Below are 14,831 nucleotides of genomic sequence, written 5' to 3'. Positions count from 1 at the left end.
CTAGTGTAATAGAATAATAAACTATAACATACCATTCACAATATTTCACATACTTATAATATTTAGATCTGTAACAATTATCTGATGTTAATTTATTAATAAAAAATGTGTAATACAATTTTATAAATGCTTTCAGCGTGTTTGAAATACCTTAAAGTGATGCTTTGCGTCCTTAAAATGTGAATATATTAACTGAACATATAAATATGTAAAATTGCCTGGTCCAGAGCAAAGCCATAAAGATCTGATTGTGATTTTACTGTTTGGCCACTAGATGGAGTTGTGTTTCATCTTTTTAAAACGATTAAACGTACTTTACAATGTTGAATGTTATTCCTTTCCTGAATCAGCAGGATTTACATGTGAAGAGAGTTCAAATCAGCACTTTTTTTCTTTTTCTCAAATTGTTGGTACTAGAATTAGCGTCCTTAAAATGTGAATATTTTAACTGAACAAATAAATATGTAAAAATTCCCTGGTCCAGAGCAAAGTCATAAAGATCTGATTGTGATTTTACTGTTTGGCCACTAGATGGTGTTGTGTTTCAACTTTTAAACACGATTAAATATGCTTTACCATGTTGAATGTTATTCCTTTTTTGAATCAACAGGATTTACATGTGAAGAGAGTTCAAATCAGCACTTTATTTCTTTTTCTCAAATTGTTGGTACTGGAATTAGCAGTAATATTTTTTTAACATCTTTCTCTTTTTAGCAAAGTACATCGGCTGTTATGTTGATGACACACAGAAACGGGCTCTTAGAGGGGTTTCCTTTTTTGACTACAAAAAAATGACTGTCTTCCGTTGCCAGGACAGCTGTGCTGAGAGGTATGTCAATTGAAACGTTTTATCCCCATGTACAAGAACACACACTTTTGTGTCATGATAAGGACTTTCTTTTGAATTGTAGGCTGTGGTTTATATACTCTGCTTAATGATGTTTTTTGTGCCCTAACCACAGACCACAAGTTTGTTTAAACTTTTTATGTGTGACTAACAGATGACTGTTCCCCACAAACAAATGATTTCAAGTTTTACTGTCCTTTTAAGATGACATTTCATCCCAACAATGTTGGTAGAAAATGGACTCACACATCCACACAAACACTCTGTTAACATATTAACATGTACGATACACATACATACACATTAAGTCATCATAAACATGTAATTGCTCTCACCCTAGAGATGATGACCCTTAACTGACAAACATAAGCATTTAACACTCATTACACTAATCTAATTCCCTTAACCCTTGATTAACTGAGAGGGCAGGGTTCTCAGATATGCCGTTCCCCTGATAGTCACCTGATGTTTCATGTCACTAAGATTTGTGCTTTAAATATCATTTTCATGATGTGTGCTCACAATTGTTTAAAAAATGTTCCGTTAGGGATAGTTCATTAAAAAAAAAAAAAAAACTTTTCCACATTTCTTTCCAACTCTGATGTAGTTTCTTTTTCTTTGGAATACACTGAAGAGATACTGAAGAATTGCACGGATTGTTCTTTTCTGTGGTACAACAATGAATCAGAACTAAAGCTTTTAAATTTGAACAAGGTGCATTAGCGTAAACATTATGAAAGTAAAGATGGTCAGTACGACTCAGTCATACTAAGGCATATGATAGAAACTGAATGAAACAGGAACTTAAATGTACAGGAATCTAAACAAACTGATCAAAATTTAAGTCATTATTAACTGAACTTTTAAATCTGATATTTTTAATGAATTGGTTGATCAATGGTTCTCAAACTTTTTAGGCTCCAAAGCCCCCAATTGTCCAGATAAATTTTCTGTAAATTTCCATAAATTTAAAAAAGGAGCTTAACTATTTCAAATTAAATTAAACTTATTTCTTTTAAATAAAATTCATGATTCCAGAAGTTTTGAGAGCTGAATGTGCTTTAGGGATCCCACTCTTTTTTTATCTCTAAAGTGACATTATACTCTAATTGTTACGTTTTACTGGATTAGGAATAAAGATATGGATTTAAAAAGTGCTTATGGCGCTTGAAGATTTTATTAATTTACATTACAAGTCTAGAAATCTCACTTTCAAAATTAGGCTTCCTTGTTTTCCAAGACCATCGAAATGTTTCTTCAAAGAAAAAATATAGTTGTTGAGGGAGAGTAGAAATAAAGTATGCATATCTTGATTGACTTTTTTTTTTTTTAGCTTATTTTGTAGCTTGTTTTGTCGTATTTTAAGTCATTTTGAGGCTCCCTTGGAAGTTTGCTCCCTCATAGTGTGCTCTGGCTAATGCCAGAGAACAACAAACATTCATCAGTCAGTCAAGATCATGATTGATTCACTGATCCAGTTCCTGCAGTTTGCTGCTCACTTGATAAATTATCAGTGAATATAGTGACTTTTTGGGTTTGCTTCTCACACAATGCAATAGTATGTCCTCAAAAGTCTTGAAATGTCTTATTGTCTAATTTAATGATCATTTTATTTTGCTTTTACATGCTTGTGGCATCACCATTCATTATTATTTCATGAAAATAACAACCAACCAGTTTTTCCACAGTAAAAAAAAAAAAAAGAGAGACATGCAGGTTTGGGACAACATTAGAGTGAGAAAATGAATTTTCATGTTTGGGTGAACTATTCATGTTGCTTTTCACTTTCATTCCTGTTAGCATTCTTGTTTACTTCCTCTTTATTCAGTACCTCATCCCTATCGCTTCCATTTATTCTTAACATCAGTCTTTGACTTGGAAAAGCCACAGAAAGATAGAGAGGGAAGAAAAAGGGTTGAGGGATTTTGGCGTCAGGACTGCTTTAAAGGGAGCAATGTGAGTTACAGAATGAGCAATTTGAGAGAGAGAGCCAACAAAAGCAGCCCAAAGCTCCCACTCACAACGTTCAAGAATCCTGCCTCCCATATTGAAGAAATTAGGAGAAGACGCAGCCTGCAGAGGGATGAGCCAGAAACTGAAGAAAGACATTCTTATACTGTCCTCCTTTGATATACAATCATGCATGTGAAATCGCCCTCATGCATCTTGTTTCAAAGGACAGCTCTATGTTATGGACAACAGTTCTTTGAAGCTTTTAAACCAGAATGTCAGCTAGACAGTGCTCACATTGTTTAAAAATCTGAAAATAAGAGAGTTGGAAAGGAAGGGGTGTCGAGGACTGGAGAGCACAGTAACTCTCTATGGTCCAACCAGATGTTTTAGATTTAACAACAAAACTTCAAACAAAGGCACAGTGCAATTTCCAAATGGCAAAACCTTTCCGAGAGTGCTTGGGAACTAAACTTCACATAGTGCATGAGCTGAATTTAAACTGACTCCTTAAGCAAAACAGAGTAACTTGCATTCATTTCTGAATTTGAGGAAAGGAAAACTGCTGGTTAGTGTAAGAACAATAAAACCAGTGACGTAGGCAGAATTTTGTTTTTGGTCGGGCCTGGCCAAAAGTGAGCGTGAACTAGTAACTAATGGACGGAGTCAGACTCAGTATTCTGGTTATTTAAATTTTTTCTTTTATCCTATTGAAAAACAAACCATAGAACACAGTGGAAGACACACATAGTAAAACTACCACATCTCTGTCTCTGTCATGAATGTGCCTATTGTCAACATAACCTAAAGTCATTCACTATAGCCCCAATCCCTAAATACTGTTGCAGATTACAATAGGCCACTCAAACTATAAAGTTAGAAGCTGTGTAGAAAGATTTTCTCACGCAAGGTCACGAATGTCTGCTCAACTAATACGAATGCAAAACACAGATGTGAACTTGTATCACTGTCCATTAAGTCATAGAATATCAACATACAAGAGAACTAAAGCTATAACCTGTCCACATACAAAACCTGAGTAGCAGTTAGAACAAAAAAATGAAATACTGCTTTATTTATTCCGAAACAAGTCATTAAAAATGTTATTTGTATAGGATATTTTAATTTTCATTTCTTCATTCTACAGTAAATGTTTAAAGATTCAAGGCACTGTATTTCCTCATCATATTTCCTCAAATATATTAGATATAATTGAAGAGTATAAAATTATATTATTCATATTATATAATGTTTTTTAATGAATTTTCATTCATTATTAATATTAATAGGCCTAGATATTCGGAAATAGGTGCAGTTAGTCGTTGGCGTCAGTCGCAAATATAAAAATAATCTTTGTGAGGACATCTGGCAACATTCTTGGCAAAATTCTTTAGACACTGCACACTAAACGACTTTAAACACCAACTGAAAACACTGGATGAGCCAAAATTACATTCATAATCAGCCTGAGAGTAATGTGTTCCCGTCTTTATAGAATGAAGTGGATCAGCCTGCACTTGGGGCCTATTCATCATAGTGGGTAGGCCTATGGACATCAGGCCCATCTGCTAGCTAAACCCCTGAATAAACCACATGCTTTCTGTCGTTTACAAGATCTGTATCTACATGCACACCCATGTTCACCACAAAGGCCCTCAGTATAAAGGAAACTCATTACACTCCCCCTGAACACCCTGTTATTAAGTAACTTGATCATGTGGCAAATGTGACAGTTCATGAAACACCACTTGTTTAACCTACATTTTTTCAGCTACCACCCCAAATACTTAACTACTAGGCTATATCATGACCCAGTGAACATATATGCAGTAATGCATATGTGTTTTTTTGTAAAAACAATGGCTATACTAATTTATCCCTGACCTCCCATTGTTTTTTACGCTTATTTGTTTATTGTTATTGTTTAAAGTATGTATTGTCTGGTTTCTGTTTTTTTCTCCATTTCTGTCACTGATGGAGTTTTGGTTCCTTGCCACTGTCTCCTTTGGCCTGCTTAGTTGGGGATGCTTGACTGATTGCACAAACACTAGAAGAGAGCTGAACTGGATGATAATATCACTGAATCATCAATGCACTGACTTTAGCTGGAAAAATGATTCTTTGTTATTGTCTTCTTGCATTATTGACAAACTATTTTCCTGCTTGACATTGTAAAGCTGCTTTGACACAATCGATATTATATAAAGTGCTATACAAATAAAGGTGATTTGACTTGTGCAGTCTATTTTTATGTAGAATATTGTTTACTATGGAATAATTGCATTTCTCTCAGTGCGTTTAAAGTGTTTATGAAAATTCACTTTGTCTGTTTGCTAAATGGATGTTATAGATCTTCTTGTAAACAGTTCAGCCATTCATATGTTTGTTTGTTTTTCCGTCTTTCTTTCCGGGGGGTTTTTTTTTTTAACCCTCATATTGTGTCCAGTCATTTTGACCTGTGGAAGATTTTCAAATGTTATCACATTTGACTAAAATCTATTGACTTTGCTCAAACAGGTATAACAACTTCACATAATGTTTGTACAAACCCGATTAAAAAAGTTGGGACACTGTACAAATTGTGAGTAAAATAAAGGAATGGAATAATTTAAAAATCTCATAAACTTATATTTTGTTCACAAAAGAATATAGATAACATATCAAATGTTGAAAGTGAGACATTTTGAAATGTCATGCCAAATATTGGCTCATTTTGGATTTCATGAGAGCTACCCATTCCAAAAACGATGGGACAGGTAGCAATAAGAGGCCGGAAAAGTTAAATGTACATATAAGGAACAGCTGGAGGACCATTTTGCAACTTATTAGTTCAATTGGCAACATGATTGGGTATAAAAAGAGCCTCTCAGAGTGGCAGTGTCTCTCAGAAGTCAAGATGGGCAGAGGATCACAAATTCCCCCAATGCTGCGACGAAAAATAGTGGAGCAATATCAGAAAGGAGTTTCTCAGAGAAAAACTGTAAAGAGTTTGAAGTTATCATCATCTACGTGCATAATATCATCCAGAATTTCAGAGAATCTGGAACAATCTCTGTGCGTAAGGGTCAAGGCCAGAAAACCATACTGGATGCCCGTGATCTTCGGGCCCTTAAACGGCACTGCATCACATACAGGAATGTTACTGTAATGGAAATCACAACATGGGCTCAGGAATACTTCCAGATAACATTGTCGGTGAACACAATCCACTGTGCCATGCGCCGATGCCAGATAAAACTCTATAAGTCAAAAAAGAAGCCATATCTAAACATGATCCAGAACCGCAGGCGTTTTCTCTGGGCCAAGGCTCATTTAAAATAGACTGTGGGAAAGTGGGAAAACTGTTCTGTGGTCAGACAAATCAAAATTTGAAGTTCTTTTTGGGAAACTGGGACTCCATGTCATCCGGACTAAAGAGGACAAGGACAACCCAAGTTGTTATCAGCGCTCAGTTCAGAAGCCTGCATCTCTGATGGTATGGGGTTGCATGAGTGCGTGTGGCATGGGCAGCTTACACATCTGGAAAGGCACCATCAATGCTGAAAGGTATATCCAAGTTCTAGAACAACATATGCTCACATCCAGACGTCGTCTCTTTCAGGGAAGACCTTGCATTTTCCAACATGACAATGGCAAATCAATTACAACATCATGGCTGCGTAGAAGAAGGATCCGGGTACTGAAATGGCCAGCCTGCAGTCCAGATCTTTCACCCATAGAAAACATTTGCCCGCATCATAAAGAGGAAGATGCGACAAAGAAGACCTAAGACAGTTGAGCAACTAAAAGCCTGTATTAGACAAGAATGGAACAACATTCCTATTCCTAAACTTGAGCAACTTGTCTCCTCAGTCCTCAGACGTTTGCAGACTGTTATAAAAAGAAGAGGGGATGCCACACAGTGGTAAACATGGCCTTGTCCCAACTTTTTTGAGATGTGTTGATGCCATGAAATTTAAAATCAACTTATTTTTCCCTTAAAATGATACATTTTTGTCAGTTTAAACATGTGATATGTCATTTATGTTGTATTCTGAATAAAATATTGAAATTTGAAGCTTCCCCATCATTGCATTCTGTTTTTATTCACAATTTTTACAGTGTCCCAACTTTTTTGGAATCGGGTTTGTACTTATTGTACCTTTTCCCTATAAAAAAAAAAATGACTGGCCTACAAAAAAATGCCATATTATTACCAAATGTTTAATTTTGGAACTGATTGATTGCAGACCTCATTGATCTGAGCTTTTGCACCTCAGTTTTGAGTGAATATCGCCAATATTTTGTTCTGGTTTGTATGCACCCAGAAAAGTCTATTGTACAGTTTCTATTATCTCTTTCTGTTTGTGCATTTTTTTAAACATTTTTTAAACATTTTTGCACATTTTGTTGATATTTTGGGCACTTTTATTAACTGTGATAGAGTAGAGAAGTGTCAGTGTTGGGAACAGGATAACAAACATGGCTTCATATCGCACTTCTTCATAAGAACCATAGCTTAGCATGTCAGATCAATGGCAGTCTGCCCTGACATTGCAATGAACTGAATGAATAATGATGATTTCTCTCTGTCTTGTGTTATTAGGGGTTATCTCTATGCGGGTCTGGAGTTTGGAGCCGAGTGCTACTGTGGCCATAAGATCCAGGCACCCAATGTGTCAGAGACTGAATGTAATATGGAGTGTAAAGGGGAGAAGAGTAACCTCTGTGGAGGACCTAATCGACTGTCCATATATAGACTGGAGCTGAGCCAGGAGTCGGCCCGCAGATGTGAGTATCCTGACACACACATACACTTACACACATGCATCTGCAAGCTCACACTTGCATGTATCTGTCAATCTCAAAAGCAGAAAGGAACAAATGACTTATTTCTTACAGGAAATTGGGTAAGCCATTATGTAAGGTCTCATTTGTTAATATTAACTGCTTCAGTTGACATGAACTAACAAGGAACAATACTTCTACAGCATTTATTAATCTTAAAGTTAATATCATTATTTATTAATCCACTTTTAATTTAAAAGGTTACAGTTGGTTAAATTTAGTTAATGTGCTGTGAACTAATATGAACAATAAACAAAGATTAATAAATGCTGTAAAAATATATTGTCCTAATGTTAACAAATGAGACCTTAATGTTAAGTGTTAACAGGAAGTCTTGTTTATCTTTAAGCTGTTTTTAGAATCCATTAATATTAATTAGAATCCATTTAGAATTAATTAATATTTTCTTCTAGTGATTGTGGAAAAAATCTATCACTTTGTTTGTTGCATGTTTGTTTTTTTCCTATCTCAATCATTTGTGTCTATCTATTGTATCTCTGAAAACTTTTTCCAGCATTGTTTAGCTCCTTCTCACGATTTTCATATCCATTTCCAGATCTTTATGGCACATCCTTGACCCTTTTCCTTATGCCTCTTGTTTCCTTTATTAATCAAAAATAGCACAGGCAGAAACTTGTGACATTCCACCCTGTGTTTCCTGAATAAGCACTTTTCTCATGTGACAGGATGTCTGTGTGCGTATGTGATAAACAATGCAGTAGTTGTGCAGGAACAACTTAGCCTTTGATAAAACCATTGGCAGAGCCTGGTTTTACCAAGTGCGACATGTTCCTGGATCAACATCTTTGTGTGAACATTGTGATTAACCAATCAGATTTGAAGAACCAGTTTATAGTTTTTGTGAAGTTTAGGATTACAGTCATTGTTTGATGCTTGTATATCAGTGTCATTCATCTATTATTTTTTCTGATTTTAGGGATTACTGGTTAAGGTTAGGTTTAGGTGAAGGGATATGTTCAAGACAAAAGTTTTGGATTAAAATGTTGTTCCAGGGTCAACAAAATATGCTGACCTAGGAACACATCTAACTCAGCAAAATCAGGACGTGCAAAAACCATTGCGGCCCCGAGGATTTCCATTTTTTTAATCAGTCAGTCAAAAAACATTTACAAAACAGTAGCTGATGAGGTATTCATAGACAAGCAACACTCCCATTTTCCTCAGAAAATGGTATGTATGTAGTTGTTTTTTGTCGTTTTTACCCTTTAAAAATTCATACTTATTTATTTTGCTTTTTAGATGGGAGTGCCATCTTCAAGGGATGTTTCAAGAGGCCATACAACGTGACCCTGGCGCTTCCTGCTAGTGCCGTTATTAACAACATGTCAGTGGACAAGTGTGTTGACATGTGCACAGAGAAAGTGAGTATGCATGCATGATGTGCGTCTTGTACAGTATCTCTCTTATTACTGTGTTTGTAGTCTATCCTATATGATCTCTTCCTTTGTCTGTCATAGGAGTTCTCTCTGGCAGCCTTGGCTGGAGAAAAATGTCACTGTGGCTTTCCTACTCCCCTCTTCACCCTGCATGACCGAGAGGATGAGGAACTGTGTCTCCAGCGCTGTGAAGGAGAAGACTTTGAGAGCTGTGGAAACAATGACTTCTTTGTAGTGTACCAGACCCAAGTGCAAGGTAACATTAGCTTGTTTGGATAAAAACAATGTGCCCAGGCCAACGCACAGGCAGCCCACATGCACAATAATTTTTCCTTCTTAAGACAACACACGTCACTATAGAAGCACGAAATATAGCCCAGCACATTCGGTCTTCACAGTGTTTTCAATTGTGTGATGAGCTCTATGTGAGCAGAGATGGGCATAAATACATGAAAATGTATTTCAAATAAAAATTCAAATACTGCGTGGAAAAAATGTATTTAAATACAAATACAGTATTTTGTATTTTGTAAATACACAAAATACATGTGAAATTGGCCATCCAATAGGCATACCTATTGGCTGAAATCCATCTGGACCTATTCTGAATGCAAAAAAAAAAAAAAATCAAAAAAAAAAAAAAATCCATTTTACATACCTCTTCCCTTATCCTGCCCTGTAGGAAATACAAAACTACAAAAAAAAAGAAAAGGAAAAAATAAAACTTTTTATAATTATATCATGTATAGTTTATTTTGTTGTATATGAAGTTTATTCAAATTAGAAAGTTTATCTAAAATGTAAATTTTCTAATTAATTTATTTAAAAAGCATTTAACACTGTTACAATTCAGTACTATTTAATCAGTATTGTTCAAACAATATTGTTTAATTTAGTGTTATACATATGTTATCATATTTAAACAGTATGTTTTGTTCTAATGACACAAGTAATAATCTCAAGTTTACTGACTTTTATATGATTTGATTCTTTTGTGTGGGTTTATGTAGTGTACTTTCACATTTTCACGTGTCCTACAAAATGACTTACAACCTTATCAGTTTATATGTGAAGAAATCCATTTATTTATAAACTTCACAAAATGATTGTTTGACAAACTACTCGGCAAACTTCTTCCTTTTACCGCTGCTTCATCTCGGAGCGCACGTACAAAAAACTGCCTGCCAACGTGCGAGTGTGAACTTGAATTCACACTTATAACAAGTTCGACTGCACCAAGCACACCACACTCTATTACTCAACCACTATTACCTCGATTGGCCTTTTTCTATGTTAAGGATTTACAAAAAGTTAAATGAACTAGCCCTAACATGCAGTAATGCTTTAAACACATTTGACAAGCTAGTTGATAAAAAACAACAATCGATAAACTATCAAAACTGATTGGCTAACGCTATTTTTCCCTTGTTGGTGCTCTTTTATTCTTTCATGTTAACTGAAGGCAAATTAAGCTCTATGCTCTATTTTAACTTGAATCAATACGTATAATTGACCATGACATCCTCACTTCATTTTATTCCAGAAAAGTCGCTCACCCAATGCTGAGTGGAGCTGTACATCTGCACTGCTCCCTGATAAAGAGGTTGACTGGCACAAAGCATTTTATGTATTTTGGAAATACAAAAATACTAATCTTAAATGTATTTAAATACAAATTACATTTGACTTTTTCCAAAGGCTTTAAAATATAAAATACAAAATAGTATTTTGCATTTCAAATACGTATTTTAAATACATGTATCTGAAATACTGCCCATCCCTGTATGTGAGATTTTGTGGCTGCTTATCACTTATCAAGGTTGACCCTCAGATCTGCTAAATTCATACTTCCTCTACACTTCCTCTGAGTTTGCTTTCAAAGTAAACAGTTTGCTTTTTTTTTTTTTTGCTTTGGTTTCAACAGTGGTCAAAAGTCATGGCTTCAACAAAAGACTATTTGGCGCTAAATTGATAGAATATATCATGCATTTACAGATATCTGCAGATGATTTCAATAAATGCATGTTTGTGACACTTAAATGCTGCAACTGGCAGGCAGAGCCTTCTTCTGAAACAAATGCAAATTTGTACTCAGCCTCAAAACCACAGAATTCTGATTTTTTTTTATTTGACTAACATTACCTGTGTAGATTAATGAACACAAAGTCACAAGGATAACAAAGATTTACCGCTTTACATGTTATTTACAGCTTTACACAAATGAGGTTAGTAAGGAATTTTGTCATGCTGTAACTGTTAACACACATTATCTCATTTCCTCTTTAGTTTTCATAGTCATCCTTTCTGTGGTTCAAATTACGAATGGTCATCATGTACTGCTTCAAACCACATTTGAAATCTAAGAAAGACAACATTTGAAAAGACTGATTCAACTTGTCTCACTTCATGAAAATAGCAGCATATGTTCATGGTGATATGTGCGTCATAAGCCTTTCCTCTGTTTATCACGCCACTCAAACCTGATTGAGACATTTTACCTGTCTTTTAAGGAATGCAGAGATTCTGTGATTTGAAGACTTATTTTTGTTTTTGCATATTGTAATGGTCACTTATAGCATTTATGGTAATTTGTGGAAAAATGACAACTGCACATGTACGTACAGTGTGTGCCTGTAAAGGTGAGCACTGCAGACTTTTGTTTAGACTTTAGGATTTTTTCACTTCAGTATCTTATGTTTGGTCTGGTATGTGTTCTTCATCTCTACAGATAATCGTTGTATGGACCGGCGCTTTTTGCCCGTTTGTTTTTCCAAGCACTTAGTGGCACTAGCTAGTTTCCCAGGCGCAGGGAATACATGGGCCCGTCACCTTATTGAGCTGGCTACGGGTTACTACACTGGGAGCTACTACTTTGATGGCTCACTGTACAACAAAGGTTAACTTATCTTTTTGTTCTCCATAAGGCCATCTTTTTGTCTCTTGCTTGCTGATGGTCTTCCTCTCTCTTTGATTTCTCTGCATGTGCAGGTTTTAAAGGGGAGAGAGATCACTGGCGTAGTGGTAGAACCATATGTATCAAGACCCATGAGAGCGGCAGGAAGGAGATTGAGGCCTTTGACGCCAGCATTCTCATGATCCGGAACCCTTATAAAGCCCTCATGGCAGAATTTAACCGAAAGTATGGTGGCCATATTGGATTTGCCTCTCAAGCTCATTGGAGGGGGAAGGTAAGAGATGAAAGCTTGTTCTAAAGCCTAGTGATCGCTCTACATATTTCACATAGGAAATGTGCATGTTATTGTCTCTGTTAATGAAATAGTTCACCCAAAAATTAAAGTTTACTGAAGATATACTCACCCTCAGGCCGTCTGAGATGTACTGTAGATGAGTTTGTTTCTTCATCAGAACAGATTTGGAGAAACGTAGCATTATATCACTTGCTTACCAATGGATCCTCTGCATTGAATGGGTGCTGTCAGAATGAGAGTCCAAACAGCTGATCAAAACACCACAATGATTCACAAGTAATCCACATGACTCTAGTCTTTTAATTAATGTCTTGTGAAGTAAGAAACAAATCTATCATTAAGGTGTATTAGGTTTAAATCATCACTTCTGGCCACAATTCATAATAATGAATAATAATTCATTATAATTTATTATTATTATAAATTAATTATTATTATAAATGATATAACTTAATAATCATAAAAATAGGTAATAATAATGAATAATAATAATGCCATTGTTGTCCTCTCACATCCAAATCAACTGACATATTCTATAAAACTGTTAAAACAGTACTTGATCTGTGCATATTTTTCTCCTGATTCAGATTAGATGACTTTTTCACTGGAGAAAGCAATATTATGCATAGAGAACTATTTTAGCTGGAAACAATGGTTTGAAGTTAAAAACGTCTTAATGTATTTGTTTATTAAAAACACACAGCTTTTCACTTCACTGTGGATTACTTGTGAATCGTTGTGGTGTTTTTATCAGCTGTTTGGACTCTCATTCTGACGGCACCCATTCACTGCAGAGGATCCATTGATGAGCAAGTGATGTAATCCTACATTTCTGCAAATCCATTCTGATTAAGAAAGACATTTGTCAACACCTTGAATGGTGAGGGTGAATACATTTTCAGCAAATTTTTATTTTTGGTCAAACTATTCCTTTAACTTTCTTTTCAACTGCTGCTATACTGATATTTTTTCACTATTACTATTCGTCCAGCTCCTCTTTCATATACACACTCTGGTTTGACATATTTTTTTGTCTTCACTGAGCTCATCACAATATTATCTGTATCTTAGGTCAGTTTGGTAGGCTAACAGCCCAGTGTTTATAATCAAATGTTTAAAAGAACTTCTGTTTTGTTCTTGCTGTTGCCATTAGTCTGAGGGTTATATTTGCTGTACTGCAGTCAAGAGTGTGCGCTTATCTGACACAAAAGCCGTAATTGTTTTTAACAGGTTTTTAGTGTATACATTTTGAATAGTTAGTGGTTATAAAAACCATTAACCCAAAACACATTTTACTTGCAGTTAATGTAATTTAATTTTACTAAGATGTTGTTGCATTTATCAAAAGTTTGTAAACTATGGTAGTAGTCAGTAAATCGCTTTTTGCAAAGTTGTCTTTACCCCAATGAAGTCCATTTTTAAGCAATGTTTTCCTCTTGTTCTGCTTCTTTACAGTTTTTTTTTTTTTTCACACAGAGAAGATATCCTTGTGACATTTAGGTGTCTTGTTTACTAAAATGAGCTTCTTCCTGTTTTTGTTTCACAATTTTCTATAAAGTTTTAAACATTTAACACCATGTTCCTCAGATATTGTTTCACTGTTCTTGTTGCCATGTCAGCATGCTTATTAATATAATATAATATATAATATAATTAATTCTTTCTGATGCATCACACTAACCGAAACGCAGAAGCATCTCAAAAAAAAGTATTTCTTTTGTATTCCATTCTTTTTACATCCTCCAACATCATGATTATGATAATTTCATTCAGTTTGGTGAAAAAGTCATTAGCTCTTCATTAGCTTTTGTATTATTTTCTTTCTCTCCACTGATGAGAATCAGCAGAAAATGACATTCTATTACTTGAATACGAATAAGTGCATCACTTCGGAGTATGATTGACTTCTGCTTCTTCATTTCAGAAAAGTGCTGTCACTGGATAAATAATATACTTTTGCAGTTCCACTATTGCAGCCTTTACAAAACAAAAACAAAAAGTTGTTTTGGTACATTTGTCTGGTATGTCTGGCACATTTGTGCAGTGCTGTTACACATCTGGAGATACATGTCAAGCTTTTCTAATGCACTAAATCTTAGCCAACAATGGCACAGCATGTTACTACAAGATGCTATTTTCAAGTTAGTTCAAGAAGTTAACTCTTTCATTCTCTCTCAATCAGAGAGTGGCCGGAGTTTGTGAAGAACTATGCTCCATGGTGGGCATCCCACACACTAGACTGGCTGAAATATGGGAAGAAAGTTCAAGTGGTACACTTTGAGGATTTAAAACGGGACCTTTTCTCTTGGTTAAAAGGCATGGTAATCTTTCTGGGCCTAGAAGTCTCAGAGGACCGCCTGCTGTGTGTGGAAGGACAGAAAGATGGGAACTTCAAACGCTCAGGGCTGAGGAAGCTTGAATATGACCCTTATACGCCAGAGATGCGTGCGAGTGTTGATGGGCTAATTAAGACTGTGGACACGGCACTCAGAAAGAGAAACCTGCCGGGTGTACCTGAAGAGTACAGGCCCAGATGATACTCCTCTCTTCACTTATGCTTTTTTTCACAACACACCCCCCCCCCCCCCCAGCTATACCCAT

General features: G+C 35.6%; 1 protein-coding gene across 1 annotated transcript in view; it reads left to right on the top strand.

Moving 5' to 3' along the window:
• LOC109055548 (WSC domain-containing protein 2-like) overlaps positions 1–14,831 on the top strand; it is a 45,831-nt gene extending 31,000 nt beyond the window's left edge. The window contains exons 3-9 of the mRNA XM_042753902.1: positions 715–829; positions 7,383–7,567; positions 8,885–9,006; positions 9,103–9,277; positions 11,750–11,917; positions 12,010–12,208; positions 14,413–14,831. Coding sequence (XP_042609836.1) covers positions 715–829; positions 7,383–7,567; positions 8,885–9,006; positions 9,103–9,277; positions 11,750–11,917; positions 12,010–12,208; positions 14,413–14,767 — 1,319 coding nt within the window. The 3' untranslated portion in view covers positions 14,768–14,831. The remainder of the gene's footprint in view (positions 1–714; positions 830–7,382; positions 7,568–8,884; positions 9,007–9,102; positions 9,278–11,749; positions 11,918–12,009; positions 12,209–14,412) is intronic.

Source organism: Cyprinus carpio, chromosome A5 (genome assembly GCF_018340385.1).
Source record: "Cyprinus carpio isolate SPL01 chromosome A5, ASM1834038v1, whole genome shotgun sequence".
NCBI classification, from domain to species: domain Eukaryota; kingdom Metazoa; phylum Chordata; class Actinopteri; order Cypriniformes; family Cyprinidae; genus Cyprinus; species Cyprinus carpio.
The sequence above is the reverse complement of the archived record's forward strand: the minus strand, read 5'-3'. Positions and strand labels throughout refer to the sequence as shown.